Here is a 19952-nt window from a genome sequence, read left to right as displayed (position 1 = left end):
ATATTTTTCCCCATTGAGATCTGATGTGTTTTCAAAGTGTTCCTTTAATTTTTTTGAGCAGTGTATTTATTTATTTATTTATTTTTTATTTTTATTTTTTTTTAGTTAGGGTGTATGGGTATAATGTCCACAACCAGAATATGGATTTATTGGTGACAGAAACAAAAGTCATAATTGAATGGCCTCAAAGCTAACTATCCTACAGAATATATTTTTATTCAAGGGGATTTATCATTTTAACACGACAAAGAATGAATATACCGTATGTAGACATACTTCGTTAATTTGGAAAAGGCAACAAGAAAGAAATTTGATTAACAGTTTATTAGTAAACCTAGTCGAACATTCAAATCATAATACAAATTAGCCAATGAGGGGTTTAAATTGAACTCTACAGTGTCCTTTTGCTTCTTTTTCTTTTTTCAGATGATAAGAAATAGCATCCTATCAACTGATAGTGTATTAAGAACTTTGTGAATTAGACATAACCTTACTAGAGCTAAAACAAAGCAAATCTGATAAATCACTATTTCCTGATCGATGCTTTAATCACAGATATTTATATAAAGAAAATACCCTATTTAAGTGTATAGAAGAATATGACTTGAAAAGTATACCCTAGGTCCCTTTTCCTTTTTTTTCTTTTATTAATTAATTAATTAATTGTTTTATTTAATCATTTATTTTTCTTTTCTGTAATGCACTTTTGCACCTGTTCCTATCTTCATATTGTAATTATATAATTTTTTGTCGCAATGTTGTTAGTACATGATATTGAGGAAAAAACCACTGTCTATGGGAAAAAAGTGCAAAGGGGCGATCGTCTCGCAGTGATGACGTCACCACCAGCGTTCTCTCTCTCAGTCGAGGTGAGTAATTCACAGCGCTATGTTTATTTACAGTCTTGACAACAATAAAAATAGTTTTTTTTAGCAACATTTTAGCGCTCATTTCTGTCTTTCCCCCCCCCCATCAAATTCTGTGCTATGCTATTTGTGTCTTTCTGGCGTCTGCCTACTGTAAACATTTAGCGTAGTAACGTTAGCTGGTCATTTTTTTTGTCTGTTCGTCTGTATGATTGTTTTAAGGCTTGATGTAATGTTAACTTACTCATGATCTAAAAGTCAAGTCACTGTGTAAATGTTAAAGAAATTACTAAAACGAAGCCAAAACGTTGTTATGTATTTTTATGTTTTGCTCGTCTCAGATTGTGGGTGAGAAATAGCCTACTACTAGTATAGTGCTGTTTTTATCGTCTTTTTCAGAATTATACCGACTCGTATTATGTGAAGTTATTGATAAAACGATAATCTCTTTATTTCATGACAACAAGTTCCGTTTTCACCTCAAGATCTCTTGAAAATTGTCTTTAGATCACTTGTAAATGGTCACAAGTAATTTCATTGGTGCAACAGAAAGGTAAAGCGATCAACACTTTTGAGATCTTAAAGATATGCCTCTTTTAACTCTATTAATTTTGTTATAGTCTGTGAAAAAGGCAAGTGAAAAGCTGAATTAATTTAAATATAAAACAATGTCAGTTAATTTTACATTCTGATAGATGGATGGTTAAACATCCAATAAATGCTTAAAGTGTGAAACTCAATAAACTGTTTTTTTTATTTATTTATCAGATCTACTTCTATTCTCCACAGGCATTCGCCAATCAAATGTTGGAATATTTTGATCATCTTACGAGTGAAGAAATAGAGTTTAGAGAACATGGATGATCCAGAACCCTGCAGAATAAAAAATGAAGAGACAGAAAATCAAAGAGGTTGGTGTTTATTCTTGATTAATGATTAATTATTGATACTGAAGAATATTAAGATTATAAAACTTGAAGTAGTTCATCAGATTTAGTGGTTGTTGTTAGAAGAACAGTTCTAAGAACTGTGAAATAACCTTTAAAGTAGCAAATACTATGGGACGAATTGGAAAAATAAATTGAAGGGGTGGATTTACTATCCCCTCTCTTATTATGTAATGAATAGGGAATCATTGCTTATATCCATTTATTCTGGAATGAAATGTTACATGTAATATCTGTAGTTTAAATCTGAGAAGTGACTAAGAATCTGGGAAAATGTACAATATACCCACTAAAACATGCATACTTGGTGTATGAAACTCTTTTGGATTTACAGCACCATTGTTTGTCACATTATGTTGAAATGTGACTACAAATCATGGGTGGAAGTCTTTTTCTGTTAGATCGTGCCAAAATGTTAGTTTGGATGAATCTCCACATCAAAAAAATCTGATCTAGATTCACCAGGGCACCAAATTAATGCCAAAAGATATAATTCTTCTATAAGCCTGAGAGTTTGACTGAGAAAGCCAGAGAAGAGCAGAAGCAGAAGATAAAGTGATGACAATAAATCACTTTTAAGAGCAGTTTATTGAATAATCGTAGTTGCGTTTGTTTCAATGCTCAGACTTCATCTAAATATTACTCTACTAAATGCTCTGACTTTGTTTGTCCAGTGCAATTCCAACCAGTGTTATTATACCAAGAAAAAAGCATGGAAAACGACTGCTTCACGACATCGTCCTGTGACTTTAAAATCCTTGAAATTGAGATATTCTCTTTTCTCTAACTCATGAAGACAAACACACCTTCAAACCACACAATCATAAGATTGAACAAAAATAGCGAGCATTGCAAGAGCAAGGAAATAACAAGTAATATAAAGCAGATAATGACATAAATGATGAATAATAATGATTAAATGAGTAAATTATGTAAATATAATAATATGAATACATGATCAATCGAATGACATCTACATGAATGACTAATGATTACAAATGATTATGAACCTACATATAAAAAACAAAGAAAATAAATCTACACCAATCTATGTTTGCTTAAAGTACAACACACAGGTTGCTATTGAAAACTCTTCGATCCTTCAGCTCAGGTTTGCTCTGTGTGGATATGTATTGTTCAGTTCCAGTGATTTGCTTTGACTCCAGAGAGTCAACAGCTGCCCAGATGAGTGTCCGCGCAGGATTTCTGACTCCCCTTTGACCCTTAAAATAATTGCTTTTAGATGAAAATTTAGTCTGTCAAATATGGTCTCTTTAAAATAACCACATTTGCTTAAATAATAATAATAATAATAAATTTTATTTGGAAAAGCGCCTTTCAAGGTACCCAAGGACACTGTACAGTTTGGATAGGCAGAGACAAGGAAATATAAAGACATAAACATAAAGAACATACAGGGTTTAAAATGTTATCATGCACACACAAGACATAGAAATACACTGCACACAAGGTGTAAAATCAGATCAATCAAGTCAAATTATCGGACTGCCAGGAAAGCTAAGCTAAAAAGATGGGTTTTTAATTTAGTTTTAAAAGTGGATAAACCTGTGTGAATGTAAATCTGTGTGTCGTCAGCATAGCAATGAAAATTGAGACCATAGTGTTGTATAATCTGGCCAAGGGGAAGGATGTAGATTGTGAAGAGCAGGGGGCCGAGAACAGAACCCTGGGGGACACCATGTGACAGGGTTGAATTTGGAGATCTGTAATTCCCAATCGCAGTGGAACACCAGTGATACCGAGTAACGCCTCCAGTCGAGAAAGTAGGAGGTTGTGGCAGATAGTGTCAAAGTCAGCTGTGAGGTCAAGGAGAATAAGAATACTGACATGGCCAGAGTCAGCAGCCAATAGTAGGTCATTGACTACTGGGGCGTCAACTTGGGGGGAGTGAGTTGTTTGAAGCTGTTGGTATATCAAATTAATTTTACTGTTAATTTTACTGTTAAAGAAAACCAGAAATTCACTACACAGTTCAGTGGATGGGGTAAGTGGAAAAGATTTATTCGGTTGGGTTAGCTTATTAATAGTTGAAAAGAGGGCTCTCGGATTATGACGACCTTTGTCTATGATGGAGGTGTAATACAAGGTTTTAGCCCGGTTAAGAGACTCTTTGTAAGTAGTGACATGGTCATTGTAAGCCAGGGCATGAACCGTTAGGCCAGTCCTCCGACTAAGTCGCTCCAGCTGACGTCCAGCCGCCTTTATTTTACGAAGCTCCGGTGTAAACCATAGGGCAGACTGAGTAAAGGAGACATGGCGTGTCTTCAGGGGTGCAAGAAGATTGAGGGAGTCAGCAAGATGTGTATTGTACATCAGGACTAAGTCGTCAGTACAGACATCCAATGACTCTGAGCTGAGTTTTGAATTTAGAGTGTCTAAGAGGGCAGCTGGGTTGATGTTCTTTGTGTTCCTATATGTGATGGAACGAGAGGGACGATGGCGATGGAGAGGCTCAGGAACAACAAGTTTGAACATAATGGCTCTATGGTCGGACACAGAAAGATCTTTGGTACATACGTGAGTTGGCATGATGCCAGCAGTGCAGACAAGATCTAATATGTGGCTTTTTGAATGGGTAGGGAAGTCAACATGCTGAGTGAGATCGAAACAGTCCAGCAGGTTTAAAAAGTGTTAAGCAAAATTACAGTTTCCAGAATCAACATGTATATTGAAATCACCAAGCACCAGGATGGATGAGTACATAGGACTGACAGATGAGAGTAACTCTGAAAACTCGTTAATAAAAGCAGAAGACATTTTTGGAGGTCGATAAACAAGAAATAACAGGAGTGGTGCCCCACCAGTGAATTTCAGAGCAAGACATTCAAACGATAAATAATCCTGGACAGGCACTGATAGAACCCTATAGCATGAGCGGAAGATCACAGCAAGGCCACCACCCCGGCCAGTGGAACGTGGCTTAGCAACAAACTCATAACCAGAGGGGGTAGCTTCATTCAATGTAATAAAATCATTTGGTATCTGCCAAGTTTCAGTCAAACAAAACAAATCAATACCAGCATCAGTAATGACATCATTAATAAAAGTTGCTTTCTTGTTCAGAGACCGCACATTAAGCAGGCCAAACTGGGTATTTCTGAAAGTAGGGTAGTCTGAGGAGGCTTTTAACAGTTTTATGGCGTGTAGGTTCTCAACGTCGGCAGTTCGCCCCGCAGCAGGTCTGTCTCTCTACGAGACAGACTCCATAGTGAATCGATGTTGTTCGTGTGGTTGTAGCGAGCAAACTTCCGACCAGAGCCCCTGTGTAAATATTTGGGACGACGCAGCAGACCAAGATGTTGGTGCGCGCGGAGAACATCTGGAATTTTGTAAACTTTGTTTCCAAGGCAATGGAGATAGGATGACGAGTATCTTAATGCCATGTCAGATTCAAAGAGGTGCCCGTTCGAGTGATTAGGCTCTCTGTAGTATAAGCAGTCTGGCCCATAGACAAGAGACCAGAGCAGCGTCACGATTGTTACATGCATTAGGAGGGGGTATGATTTGAGCACCATCTGGCTCAGTCCAAACAAGCATAACATTACCAAACACAACAGCAAACAGCCACACACTCAACCTAGCCTCTGTAAACTCAATACGTTAGCCAACAGGGCAACCACTTTTGCACTCAAGGGACCAGCAACGGAGGTAGCCAAACCAATGAGTAGCGACAGCAGTTCAAATAGGCAAAACTCAAGCAAACTCGAACAAGCAAGCAGAGACTTACCAGCGAACAGTGTTAGTGGATCACTCCTGAGAGGGCTCGCATAAGCAAAACAGGGAAAGGGGAGGCACAGCAGCTACCCGTCGGTTTGGCAAACACTTAGATAGCAGTCTTGCTCGAGTCAGCAATCCAAGATGATTGATTTATAATAATTCCACATTTAGGTACTAATCAATATGCGTGACAGGGCTGAGTGACAGTAGCAAACGTTAATCCGGTAGCCAGTAATCCAGCATGAGATAAACCTCCAGTGAAACTGGGCTCAGTCCAGTGTCTGCCGTTTGAAGTAACTTGAGGTGTCACAAAAATTACATAGTGTAATCCAGTAATTAAAACGTTATCCAGCACGAAATAGCCTCCAGGGAAATAGGGCTCAGTCCAGTGTCGGCATTTTGGATTGGCGGAGCGCACAAAACACAAAACAAACGTACTGAGAAAAACAAAACAAGCAAAGCAAGCCGGCGAGTAGCGGCAGCCAAACGCGCCAGCGTTCACTCGTGACCCGGAGATAAATGTCAGAGATGGGAACACTTAAAGAACAGAACACCATGTTTGGACATTGCTAGAATGGTCAATACTGTTAACCTTTCAGAACCTGTAGAAATGACGTCAACTGATTATTCGTGCCTATAAGTACTAATGTTTTTGTATGCTGAGTTAGTTCGAGGATGGATTTTCTGGATTTTCTTACTTATTTTCTGCGGCCTTTGGAAATTTGGTCTTCAGTAAACTCTCTGTCAACTGATTAAACTTCAACTTTGACTCCTGGTCTAAGCTGTCTGCCCGAACACTGTACAAGAACCAAGCTAAATTCTCTTCCGTTTCTTAATCAAGGAAGGCTTAAAATAAAAAGGATAAACTTTCGTGGCAGTGCAACATTGCAAGGTTTTGTGAGCGTAACCACGATGATAATTAAAACATTTTTTGCGGTTGTCAAATTTCTACTTATCACTTATCTATAAGGGTAAATTACCTATTCACTGGAATAATTATAAATTGTCAGGAAAGTAATTAAAACAGTTCATACATAATTGAATTAGTTAGTGTTCACTTCGAAAGGCATGTTATCAGATTTATAAAAAAAAAAATTTCTAGGATTTTATCACAAATACATGCTTGCTGACAGCACTATTTTTTAATAGTTAAAGGGACAATATGTATCTTTTTAGGTATTTAATTATCTAAAATCAATATTTTTATTCATAAATATGTCCTCAATGGTGTACAAATACCTCTGCCAATGATCTGACTTGTCCTCGTAAACGAAGAATTTATTATCTTTATATACATGGGACGGGTAGGTCCACGGAGGCTTCCATGTAGTTCCGCCATCTTGAAAAACTATAATAGCAGAGAGGGACAAAAAGTACTAGGCCAACGCGTTTCCACAACGCGTTTTCGTTCAGAGCCCGCGTTACGTGACTGAAACCAGCAGAAACGGAGCAGAGCAGTGAGAGGCGCTTGTCACTGCCCGGCAAGTTTAAAAGGCTGCACTTCACGGTTAAGTTACAGGTTTTTTTTTTTAAGTGATTTTTGCAGATCTGATTCTCCCATTATACAGCAACTAGCGTTCAGTGAAGCTCCTCCCACAGGCATTCACCAATAAGCCGTGGAATGCTGGAATATTTTCATCATTTTACAAGTGAAGAAATAGAGTTTAGAGGACATGAATGATCCAGAGCCCTGCAGGATAAAACATGAAGATACTGAAAATCTTATAGGTTGGTGTTTATTCTTGATTCTTCATTAATGATGCTCAGGATGTATAATAGGGTAAATCCTGTATAGTGATTTATCCTATATAGTGCTTGCATAAAGCAAGTAGTGCATACAGTTGTGACTTAGCTGTTATCTGTCGTTCATGAACGATCCATTCATTGTGTCTCTCACGTGACAGATGAACGAAAGACTCTGAAGGTAAAGTAATTATTTATGTTCCTTGTAAATGATTGTTGACTGCATTGTAATGATTTCTTAATTCAGAATATAATCAAGATTGCGTTGGTGGATGTGTTCGGGGAATTTGGCTGTTAAAAGTATAACATTTAAAGCCCCTTAGATGAACGAAATGGCTCGATAAAAGATTCTTTCATTTTGATGAACGAGATCGAACAAGAGAGTCAGTAAAATGATTCGAACTTCCCATCCTCGTATGGCACGCGCATAACCAATCCCCCTCCCCCTGTTGAAAAAAAAAAAAACCCATCAACAAAAGTGGGCTCCCCCAAAAGACACGGTATAGTTCGAGCACTGATGATGCTAAAGGATTAGTTCACTTTCAAATAAAAATTTCCTGATAATTTACTCTACACGTATCTTACTAATTTACTCTACACCTACCTTTACACGTAAAGTATCTACACGATCCCATTCGAGAAATAAGAGTCTTATCTAGCAAAACGATTGGTCATTTTCACACACACAAAGAAAACAACAGTTGTATACTTTTTAACCACAAATAAGACTATTATTTCTCGACTGGGGTCGTGTAGATACTTTGAAGCTGCATTGAGACGGACATTTGAACCTTCTTTGAACATTGGAATAGTTGGTTGCCATTGAAGTTCATTATATAGAGAAAAATCCTGGAATGCTTTCCTCAAAAACCTTAATTTCTTTTTGACTGAAGAAAGAAAGACATGGACATCTTGGATGGCATTGGGGGTGAATAAATTATCAGGACATTTTTATTTGAAAGTGAACTAATCCTTTAAGGTTATAAAACTTGAACCAGTTCATCTGATTTAATGGTTGTTGTTTCCTTCGTCAAAGCAGAGACCAGGAGACGTTGGGATATCTTTCAAGCAGAAGTTATTCTTTATTGAGAACTTCGCTGTGCGTTGCTGTAGTCATCCAATCTAGTCTGACTGAGTTCTATAATACAGTATAGTTTTTTTATACATTTACAAGGAGGAGGGACTTTTGGAGGTGGAGACAAATCCAAACAAAGCATGCAAATGAGTATACAGGTTTAGGAACCCGCCCTAGACTCCAGAGCAGGGGTGGGCAAACTACGGCCCGCGGGCCACATACGGCCCGTTAGGCTGTTTAATCCGGCCCGCCGAGTATTTAAAAAATTGTCTTAAGATCGCATTAATTTTGCCTTTTTTCTTGCAATACTTTGCCTTATATATTGCGTTGCATATATTTGACAATCGGAATATCAGATATTGCATGCATGCCATAGCTAACAAATGTAAAAAAGGAAAAATGACATAAAAGCTGATCATCGTTCATTCAGCGCTGTTGTGGCTGCGGTGCGTCACGTAACAAGCAATGACGCGTCACCATGGAAACCAAACAGACAGCGACTTAAGCGCATAGACTGGTTGCACGTTAATGTTTTTTCCCTTTTTTGGAAGCTCACAGAGAAAAAAATCTTTGGTAACCGCTTGCACACCTTAGTTTTTCCTTTGATTTGTCTGCTATTTAGTTTTAGTTATTTTAAATATTAGTTATTTAGCTCCTCTGGATTTGTGGATGTATCCTGACTGATTCCGTTTATCGACCTTTATCTCCCGGCTTTCGACTACGCTCGTGTCTGCCATGTAGTGCTACAGAACCCGTTTTTTTTTTTCATTAAATGTTCTGATCTGCCTTTGCTTTTCTATGTTTTAATTTATTATTCTTAAAATAAATTTGTATTCGTTTATTTCGTTTTTTTTCCCACAAATGTATGACTTTTGGAAGTGCAAATTGCCATGCAGTTTTGATAAAGGTGAATCAACGTAACCTTCTGTCATTTTTACTCTTCTAAGTGTACACTTGCAGATATTTTGTTTCTAATTTACTGTTAGGCCCATTAAATAATAATAAGAATAAACAATATTTAAAAAGTATAGGCTATCTAACATCTGACTAATTAAAAATTAACATCAAGACATAACATGCTAAATGGGGGATATCTAACATAAAAAAAGTATTGTCAGAATATCGTCTCTCAGTTGTTGAATTTCGCGCAGACGTTGCCACAACGTAAATGTCTGTTTGCTCAGCCCGATCTCATGAAAGTGCGAATACAGCGAATTGTATTTGTAGTGCTTATGATAAGCAAATTTCGTGTGCATATGATATGTACTTTATGGCATGTAATAGGCACGACTCCACACCCCTAATCCTAACCAAGGGGTTTACAGTGCGTAGCATATGCACGCAAAAAAACAAACAAAAAACATTTTTGGCGTATAAATGGCACGAGAAATAAAATTTGTGGTATAGATACGCACTTTCATGAAATTGTGCTTCATAATCTGCTACTGGGCCGGCCCTCTGTCAAATTTTAAAACCCAGTGTGGCCCTTGAGCCAAAAAGTTTGCCCCCCCCTGCTCCAGAGTGTTACCAATCCTAATCCAATCAGCATAACTATTCAACGCATCGATGATAATCCAATCAGCCTAACTATTCAACGTCTGGGGCTGGGGCTCGGGCTCCAAGAGCCATTAAAGGCAAAGGGTGAGAGTCTGACTAATTTAACTTACAATAGAAAAACAGGTCTGGCAGGAATCTCGCTGGAAACTCAATAATCAACATTTATACCTCAAATGCTAAAATCAGTCTACTAAACTTTCTCAGTTTATATACTATTGTAGTGGAAACCCAAATTAAACATTTAATAAATTTGTAATACAACAGCTGTTACCAATCAAATTAAATAATTTACATTGAAAAACTATAACTGTATTAAATGACATTATTTTAAATATTTTTGAATAAACAAATAAGGAATGTTGAAAAGAATGATACTTTATGAAACTAAACCGCCAGTAGGAGACGGCAGGCGACCGTCTTAATGAGCGAGTCATTGAGTCATTCATTCAAACGATTCGTTCAAACGGCTGATTTATTCAGAATGAGGCAGTTTATGAATGGGTAATTGAATATTTGACTCAACCGATTTATTCAAAACGCTGAATCATTCAGTAATGAATCATGAATGAGTGTTGCTGTGAGATGCGTTACGGTTCTGCTGTGATCTTTGTTTGGAGCTATTTTCGATGCTGAAACAAAACAAAAGCAGTCATTGCGTCTAAAATGTAAGTGACTTAATTTTAACTATTTGTTTATTGAAGTGTTATGAAATCAGTCTCGGTTTCAATCTTGATGCATTCAGGAAAACAGCAGTCTGGTTGTGTGTAGTCTAGGATATATTGTTTCTTAACTATAATATGTTATAAATAACTGCCTCAACAGCGCAACTTTGTTACCGTCAGTGCATTAGGTAGGCCTATATTATTATAACTATAGGTTATCAATCGCCACTTACATTAAATTAAATAAAACAGAATCATCCTCACGGTTTCGGTGATCCTTAGTTATTTGTTATTTTTATATTAAAAATTGTTTTAATCAGAGCATTTGTCCGGTTGGGCAAATAGTACAATTCTCTCTCACTTTTCCCTTCAAAACAAGATAAAAAAGCATGTGTCCCGGACAAGTGTTATTGTTGAGCCCTGATATGTTTTCCTTGATTGGTTTTCCCTGAAGAGAATTACGTTTTTGAAAACGACAGTAAAATAGATGCTTGTTCATTGCATTTTACCATGATGAGAGTTCCGTGTCTTTATTCCGTGTCTCAACACATTATAATGATTTATCTGTCATCCACCCTCGATTAATTGGAATGGAATGTTTTTATTACTTGGCCCGCCTGACCTGGCGATTATCCGCGCAGCGCTATACGTTTTGAGAATGTACACATGCGGTAACCGCAACAGAACCGTCATGGTGGAAAAAGTGTATTTGACCATGTTGACTGTCTGTCTGAGTTTTGTCGAGAGCCTGAGGCAGCACGAAATTTGACGGAGGCGGCCGCCTCATAATTCTCTATGCAGGAAAACCCTGTATTTAAATATACATTCCGTTCCCAGATAGTGTGTGATGCAACTTACCTGTTTTCAGAAAGTGACAGCAGCCTAATATTCCTGCTAATGTTAATAATATAGAAAAATACAGCTTTAACAAAGATTAATCTGTATTTAATTTCTACAGTGAACAAATAGTGTTATTTTACATTTAGGCAGCTTGTAGGACAAGAGTGCCACATAAAGTGTGAGTACCGAGTAGGGCTGCACAATATATCGAAAAATTATCACTATCGCGATAAAAGTATATTCGATATCCGTATCGCAGAGAGGTGCGATAAATTGCATTTATTTTATGTACCAAGCATGTGTGTGATGCATGCATGCATATGTTGTTTATTCATATTCGACCAATTAGATGCTTACTATCTTTATACCCGCCTCCCCAGTAGGTGCTATTATGCTACTGGCTAGATCGATCAAAGGGGATCAAAGGGGATCAAAGGGGAACCTAGTGGCTCAGAGCAGAGAGTGGAAAATAAAAACTAATGGCAGAAGTAGAGACAAGCGAGGAAAATGATAACAGTGAAGAACCTGTGCGTAATGGTGCGTTCACATCGGACGCGAATAGCGCGTCAGGCACGAGTGATTTCAATGTTAAAGGAGAACTTGGTAACTTTTTAACTTAATAAAACTGTCTAGAAATCATTTGGGTGGTTAAACAACCTGTTCTGGTGATATTGGTGACTTTCCCCGCTCCCCCCAGCATTCCCAGGCGAGATAGAAATGGGAAGTCTCGTGAGAAGCGAGAACGAGAGCGAGCGCGAAACACGAATTGCTTTACGGCAATTCGACATAAACACACACGCATGTATGATGTATTACCAGATTACCCACCTCGGTAGACATAGCTCCACACGATACAGTTGGCTGGCTCCGATCAAAACAAACGCACATGAGCAGCGGTAGAGAGGGGGAGGAGGCCGCCGCAAGTGAGGTTTTTACGACCATGTTGTGACATATACACCCCCCACAGCTGTAGGGGTAGCTCGTGGGGAAAACATGCGACAACAAAAGGGAAAATCAGCGAAGAAGTGACTAGAGTTCGCTAGAGTTGCCGAGTTCTCCTTTAAGTCAATGCAAAGACGCGTTACGAGCGCAAAAAATTCCTGCGGCTCGAATGAAGCGTAGAGCACGGCGCGGTAAACGCGAATACGCCTCGTTCGCGCGAATGGCGCGAATTGAGCGTCTGGCGCGTTAAGCGTGAATGATTTTATTAGTGCTTTTTGTGCATTCACGCGTTTGACGCGAATTCGCGTCTGCCGCGAATTCGCGTCTGCCGCACGAGTTCAAAAATCTGAACTTCTGCGTCAATTCGTGCCGCGTTAACCAATCAGGAGGAGCCTGCTTGCTGCTTTCACGTGGTGAAGTGACAGTTTATAATGTTATTTTATGTTTGGCCTCAATAAATTATTTAGTAATATGACTAAAATGCACAACAAAGCAAATCTTTCACATAAAAATTCGATTTCAATATGTGAGAGATACTCATTTTGTATTGAATGCTATTTATTCCATATCTATTCTAGATTATATGAAACATTATTAATCTAATGTAAAGACAACAAACACAACTTAGTGTATAAAAAAAAAAAAAGAAAAAAAAAAGGTTTCACTTTTGGAGGCTGGCTCCATTTATTATCAAAACAAAAAATAAATGACAGATTAGGTGGGTGCGGGCGAGGGTGAACCTCGCGCCGGACTGTACAGCGCGGGCTCGTCAGGCAGCGACCACTCGAGGCCGAGGCCTTATACGGCCTACGCTGTCCTCATCAGCGTCCTCACCGTTAGGTCCACCAAACCTAGCTCCTGGAGCAAATTGTGAAACTCCTGAAACTCTCCGGAGGGTCTGGTGGACCCGAGTACAGCGACAATGTCCCCTACGCAGCTGTTTCTGCTCTCCAGAGCATATACGAGCGGTGACTCTCTCGCTTAATGCTAATGCTAATGCTCGATAGACATCTAAAAAAGATGGCTGCCAACGGGTTTTAAAAACTTTCGCCTCTGACGCGCGTGACGTGCATAAATTTCGCTTAAAACTTTTGTTTTTACGCGTGTCGATTTCGCTCTTGACGAGCAAATGAACAAAGTGGTCACGCGTATAACTAGGCGCGAATTTAGACGCATATTCGCGTTTGGTGTGAACGCAGCATCACAGACAACCATTAATCAAAGTGTTGCATGTGTAACGTATAACTCCTTGTGAAGATCAGAAGAATATCTATTAGCCTACCTGTTTATTTTAGTATGATCATTACATATATAAATGATAAAAAAAAACGTAATAAAAATAGCATTTCTCTTGAGCAATATTATATCGCAAGAAATATTGTTATCGCAATACTCAACAACAATATCGCATATTTTCCCAGTATCGTGCAGCCCTAGTACCGAGCATCATCATCTCCAGGTGCTCCCTTAAAAACCAGACCAAAAAAGTTATGTGCACCCTTGGTTATGGGAGTATAACCATGATGATAGTATCAAATTTATAGAGGTTGTTGTTAACTCTCTCCGGTTTATCTCTACTGGTAAATCACCTACCCCTATTTACTGGAATAATTATACATTAGGAAAGTAACAAACAAAACAGGACATACATATCTGAATTAGTGTTCACCTCTAATGGCATGTTATGTCACATAAATATGTCACAAATCATGAAGCAAGTTAACCTACCTGTGAACACTGTAATCTGTGAACTCGGTGTGAATCAATCCAGGGTGTTTCCCTGTCTATGGCTAGAGATGCTGAGATAGTCTCCAGGATTACTGTGACCCTACAAAGGACAAGTAATTTGGGATTGGATAGATATCAGATTAAGAAAGAAAATTTAAATATATCAGATTTTGTTTTGTTGGTAAAGTTAGTTATTGGTTTCTTTCTGATAAAATATCAAGGTTAAATTCATGTTCTTTCCCTTGTCATTTCTCCAGTTCTTTATAATTTACTGAAAATTAAACCTTGTTTCCTTTTAGATCTGATGGATGACAAGGAGAGTGAAGAACTTAGAGAAGCAAAGGTGAAACATCATGTCAATGCTGGTGAAAAATCAAGTCGCTCACAGACTGAAAGTAATTTATTGAGAAAATCTTTCACCTGCCCTCAGTGTGGGAAGAGTTTCACAGAAAATGTAATCCTGAAGAGACACATGATAATCCACACTGGAGAAAAGACTCACACCTATGATCAGTGTGGGAAGAGTTTGGCACAACAAGGAACCCTTAAAATTCAGATGAAGTTCCAGACTGGAAAGAAGCGACACACATGTGATCAGTGTGGGAAGAGTTTCAAAAAAAAAAGAGGCCTTAATGTACACATGAAAATCCACACTGGAAAGAATCTGCACACGTGTGATCAGTGTGGGAAAATTTTCTTAAAAAAAAGAGGCCTTAATGTACACATGAAAATCCACACTGGAGAGAATCTGCACACGTGTGATCAGTGCGGGAAGAGTTTTACGTATCTAGATAACCTGAAGAGTCACATGAGAATCCACACTGGAGAGAAGCCGTACACGTGTGATCAGTGCGGGAAGAGATTTGCACATGTAAGCAATTTTAAATCACATGTGCTTTCTCATTCTGGAGAAAGGCCATATAGCTGTGATCAATGTGGTAAATCATATTTTTCAGCATCATCCCTGAAAAGCCACCTGAACGTTCATTCAAAGGAGAAGCCTCACATGTGTTCTTTGTGTGGAAAGAATTTTAGTCAGCTGAGTGCTTTGAAATTACACCAGAAAAGACACAGTGGTGTGAAGAATTATATGTGCTTTGATTGTGGAAAGACCTTTGTTACAGAAGCTGTTGTGAAAAAGCATCAGAGAATTCACACTGGAGAAAAACCTTACAAGTGTTCACACTGTGACAAGAGATTCAGTGAGTCATCATCTCTGAAAACACATGAGAGGATCCACACCGGAGAGAAACCTTACAAGTGTTCTCACTGCGACAAGAGATTCAAATGGTCAGAAGCCATGAAAAGTCATGAGAGGATCCACACTGGAGAAAAACCTTATAAGTGTTCACACTGTGACAAGAGTTTCATTCAGTTAGGAAACCTGAAATCACACAAGAGGATCCACACTGAAGAAAAACCTTATAAGTGTTCACACTGTGACAAGAGTTTCATTCAGTTAGGAAACCTGAAATCACACAAGAGGATCCACACTGAAGAAAAACCTTACAAGTGTTCTCATTGTGACATGAGATTCAAATGGTCAGAAGTCATGAAAAGACATGAGAGGATCCACACTGGAGAAAAACCTTTCAAGTGTTCTCATTGTGACAAGAGATTCAAATGGTCAGAAGCCATGAAAAATCATGAGAGGATCCACACTGGAGAAAAACCTTACAAGTGTTCACACTGTGACAAAACTTTCATTCAGTCAGGAAACCTGAAGGCACACGAGAGGAATCACACTGGCGAAAAACCTTACAAGTGTTCACACTGTGACAAGAGTTTCAGTCAGTCAGTAAACCTGAAAAGACATGAGAGGATTCACACCGGAGAGAAGCCGGATCACTGCCCTCCTCCATGAGGAAAGAGTTTCACTCATTTATCTTCTTTACAAGAAGCGACAGGACAACGAAACATCATCTGAAGTTTTTACAGTAAACAGAGTTCATCTTCAAGACCAGCGGTTTCAAGTTTTACTTCAAATCAACTCAAAAGCTGCATCTCGATTCAGTGGCTACAAAAGATCTTCAGATTTTTACTCAACTCCACTTCATCTCAGAGGCAAATATTGTACATTTTACGAAAAACTGACTTTACACATGGAAATTAGATTTTGATATTAGATATTGTATAAAAAATATAGATACACTAAAATATATCTTACAGATCAGGGACAGGTAACGAGTCATAGGTTGGTAAAAATATAAAAAAATGAAAAATCATTAAAAAATTTAAATCATAAGTCATTAACTCAGGGGTTAACACATTAACACAATTAACTCATTAACTCACTAACTTACATGACTGTTTTCTACTGAAAAAGAAAAGAAAAAAACGTTTAATGTGTTCTGGCCATTCAATTCAATTCAATTCCAATTTATTTAATTTTCCCGGTCCTCACAGACAATCAATCATAAAATAAATAAAGTATATCCTTATATATATATTCTGTGTATATGTGTATTATGTACGTACCTTTACACTAAAAGAGCCGGGCGTCTTTTTCAAGGGGGCGACTGCAGAGGTGCATTTTTGCAACCAGCAAGCGCGTAGTACCCGCTTGCCTGCAACCGAACACCGTTTCTACGGTTCCCGTGCGTCACTGGCGAAAAGAGAATGGAGTGTTTTAGCCCCGCTGAAACCGGGCGATATCCACTCTTCTCACATTCTGACACTTTTCAGGCGTCTGAAAATGTCAATATTGCATGTTGTGCTACACGCATGCCTGCAACAAACGCTAGTGTGGTTAATACTCGCGGTAACTGAAAGGCTATTGTCTGCCTCTGTGGTCCAGTGGTACATTCATAGCCTTTCGCGATCGACCCTAGTTCGATTCCCAGGTCCGACGGCAGAGAAATTTATGCCGTCACATACAATTCGCTCTATCAGTCCCCTGAAAGGCGACTGCAGATGTGAATTTTTGCAGCCGACGAGCACGTGGTACAACCCGTGCCCGCTTGTCTGCGCACGAAAGCCGTTCTACGGCTACCTAGAAAAATCCCATTGGGATGTATTTCTGGTGTTCCGGCCACTGCCGATGGTGCTATATGTGTAGAGAAGATGCCCACTGTCTAGTGCCCATCCCTACACACAAGCACGGCCCGCGCTCATAGAATCGACTCAGGTCGATCGCGCTCACAACATAGTAACGTGCCCGTTGCTGGTGCCCACAAACACTATGTTCTGCATGCCTCATGGGTTTTCTATAAAAGAAGCCTGTCCGCATTTGCTCTGCTCAGGCAGACAGTGCGCTCAATGCAGTGAATGTGTCCGCTCTTCCGAGCCCACATTCACTCACAGACATTACATGTCCTACGGGACTCGCCCAGCCCTCCCTCACTCGGTTTAACACCGCGGCGAGGTCGAGTGCGTCTGAAAATGGTAGTCCAGTGGTAGATTCTAAGCCGTTCACACGGGCGACCCGGGTTCGATTCCCAGGTCTGACAGTAAAAACTTTTTATGCCGCCAAATACAAATCGCTCTGCCAGAGCCTTGAGAGGCGACTGCAGATATGTATTTTGCAGCCGACGACCACGTGGTACAACCCGTGCCTGTTTGCCTGCACACAAAAGCCGTTTTACAGCTACCCAGAAATATCCCATATGGATGTATTTTCTGGTGTCCCGGCCACGGCCGATGGTGCTATAAATGAGGTGCTGATGCCCACTGTCCAGTGCCCATCACTACACGCAAGCACAGCCCCTTCACACGGGGCTCGTGCCCATAAATTCGACTCAGGTCGATCGCGCACCCAACATAGTAAATGTGCACATTCCCCAGTGCCACAAATACTATGTCACATGTGTCACGTGTTTTCTGTAAAACGAAACCTGTGCACACTCGCTCTGCTCAGGCAGACAGCGCGTCAAAAGCAGTAAATGTGCCCGCTTCCCGCCCACACTTACTCACAGACAACGAGTCCCACGAGACTCGCTCAGCCCTCCCTCTCTCGGTTAAGCACCGTAGTGGGGTCAAGGACGAGCGCTCTGCCCGCTGTGATCAGCACGCTCCCCGCCTCGAATGTCACAGGCATAACGCCTACGTTACAGCACGCCGAAGCACCTCTGTCGCCAGAGGTTTCGGAATGGGTGCTAGACATTATAAAGAGAGGCTACTCGCTACAGTTTTGTCGACGCCCTCCCCGCTTCACAGCGAAACTACGGTGAATTCAGAAGTAGCACACCTACTTCGTGCCGAAATATCAAAACTAATGAGCAAAGGGGCTATAGAGCCTGTATCTCAAGCTCAAAGCGAGGATGGGCTATACAGCAGATACTTTCTGGTTCCCAAGAAAGACGGAGGGTTCAGACCCATACTAGATCTGAGACGGTTGAACAAAGCATTGATGAAACACAGTTTCAGGATGCTCACGACCAGAAAAATTCTCGCGCATGTTCGCAGGGGAGACTGGTTCATCTCGATAGATCTAAAGGATGCGTATTGTCAAATACAGATAGCGTCAGGTCACAGGCGATTCTTGAGATTCGCAGCCAAGTGACTTTGTTTCTGGGCACAGTTCTGAACTCACAGTCTATGACGGCACGGCTGTCGCCACGGCGCGTGTTAAGTATTCAGCGCGCAACGAGCTCTTTCCGCTGCGGCGCGACCACCCCACTCAGGGAATTTCAGAGGATGTTGGGTCTCATGGCCTCAGCATCGCCAGTTCTTCAGCTGGGTTTGCTCCGCATGCGCCCTCTGCAGCTCTGGCTGAGAGCGCGGATACCCGGTCGGCTGCGTCTCAAAGTCGATCAGAGCTGTGTTACAGCTCTGAAGCCTTGGATATCGAACGGCTGGTACCAATCAGGTGTAAGCCTGGGGACTTCCTCGAGGGTGAGGGTGGTGTCGACGGACTCCTCGAGGGTAGATTGTTCTTCGGCCTGTGGTCAGAACGAGAGAAGCTCCAACATATCAACTGCCTGGAAATGATGGCAGTGAACAAAGCGCTGATGCGCTTTTGTCCCCGAATCAAGGACCAACACGTCTTAGTCCGTTCGGACAACATGTCTGTGGTGTCCTACATAAATCGCCAAGGCGGTCTCAGGTCCAGAGGCTTGTGCTGTCTGGCAAAACGCCTCCTGACATGGGCTCAGCACAATTTGCGCTCGCTGAAAGCGGTGCATGTGCCTGGACTCCAAAAATTTGGGTCCAGACAGACTGTCCAAGAACAACATCCCCATGAGCGAATGGTCTCTAAACCCGCAAACAGTCCAGATGTTGTGGGAGAGATTCGGCAGAGCGGAAGTGGACCTATTCGCGTCCCGCGAAAACGCTCACTGCCCCGTGTTCTTTTCCAAAGACGAGAGCGCGCTGTCCCGAACGTGGCCGCGCTGCCCGCTATACGCGTTTCCCCCCGTCTCCCTCCTTCCTCAGGTGATAGAGCGGGTCAGGGAAACGAGATGCTCAATACTGCTTGTGGCACCGTTATGGAAGAACCAAGCGTGGTTCCCAGTCCTGATGCAACTAGCAGACATCGCTCCGTGGCCAGTGCCATTGAGGAGGGATCTCCTCTCGCAGGCCAGAGGTTCGATTTGGCATCCTCACCCAGAATTGTGGTCCCTTCACGTGTGGGCGCTCAACGGGTACCCGCTGATCTCGCAGAGGGAGTGATGAATACTATCACGCAGGCTAGAGCACCGTCGACTAGGCGGCTTTATGCCTCGAAGTGGTCGGTTTTCTCCGGCTGGTGTACAGCTCGGGGTCGATCACCCCTCGATAGCGACTTGACGGAAGTTCTCTCCTTCCTTCAAGAGCTATTGGATAAGGGCAGAACCCCTTCCACGCTCAAAGTTTATGTGGCGGCTATTGCAGCGTGTTCTGAATCAACGCTAGGCCGGTCACTAGGAAGGAATGA

The 19952-nt window shown here is 40.8% G+C and overlaps 1 protein-coding gene and 1 long non-coding RNA gene across 3 annotated transcripts in view; both read left to right on the top strand.

The window, feature by feature from the left end:
* LOC311296012 overlaps positions 1-19952 on the top strand; it is a 288024-nt gene that overhangs the window by 132819 nt on the left and 135253 nt on the right. The gene's annotated exons all lie outside the window — the stretch shown is intronic.
* LOC311295981 (uncharacterized protein) lies at positions 784-18583 on the top strand. 2 transcript variants are annotated; one of them, XM_084417578.1, is made up of 3 exons: positions 784-869; positions 1656-1777; positions 14398-18583. In XM_084417578.1, the coding sequence occupies exons 2-3, from the start codon at positions 1723-1725 to the stop codon at positions 15960-15962; spliced, it is 1620 nt and encodes a 539-aa protein (XP_084273704.1). In that variant the 5' UTR covers positions 784-869; positions 1656-1722; the 3' UTR covers positions 15963-18583. The 2 variants fall into 2 exon arrangements, with proteins under 2 accessions (XP_084273704.1, XP_084273705.1); XM_084417579.1 differs by having other exon boundaries at positions 830-869; positions 1635-1777.

The sequence above is a fragment of the Rutilus rutilus genome (assembly GCF_951802725.1).
Source record: "Rutilus rutilus genome assembly, chromosome: 8".
Classification (NCBI taxonomy): domain Eukaryota; kingdom Metazoa; phylum Chordata; class Actinopteri; order Cypriniformes; family Leuciscidae; genus Rutilus; species Rutilus rutilus.
Note: the sequence above shows the minus strand (reverse complement) of the source record. Positions and strands in the feature narration are given on the sequence as shown.

Bases quoted from the DNA above. Each gene is read 5' to 3' on its own strand.
- LOC311295981 (XM_084417578.1), top strand. From the start codon at position 1,723: ATGGATGATCCAGAACCCTGCAGAATAAAAAATGAAGAGACAGAAAAT. The intron at 1,778-14,397 runs GTTGGTGTTTAT...GTTTCCTTTTAG, and splicing joins AGAGACAGAAAATCAAAGAG to ATCTGATGGATGACAAGGAG.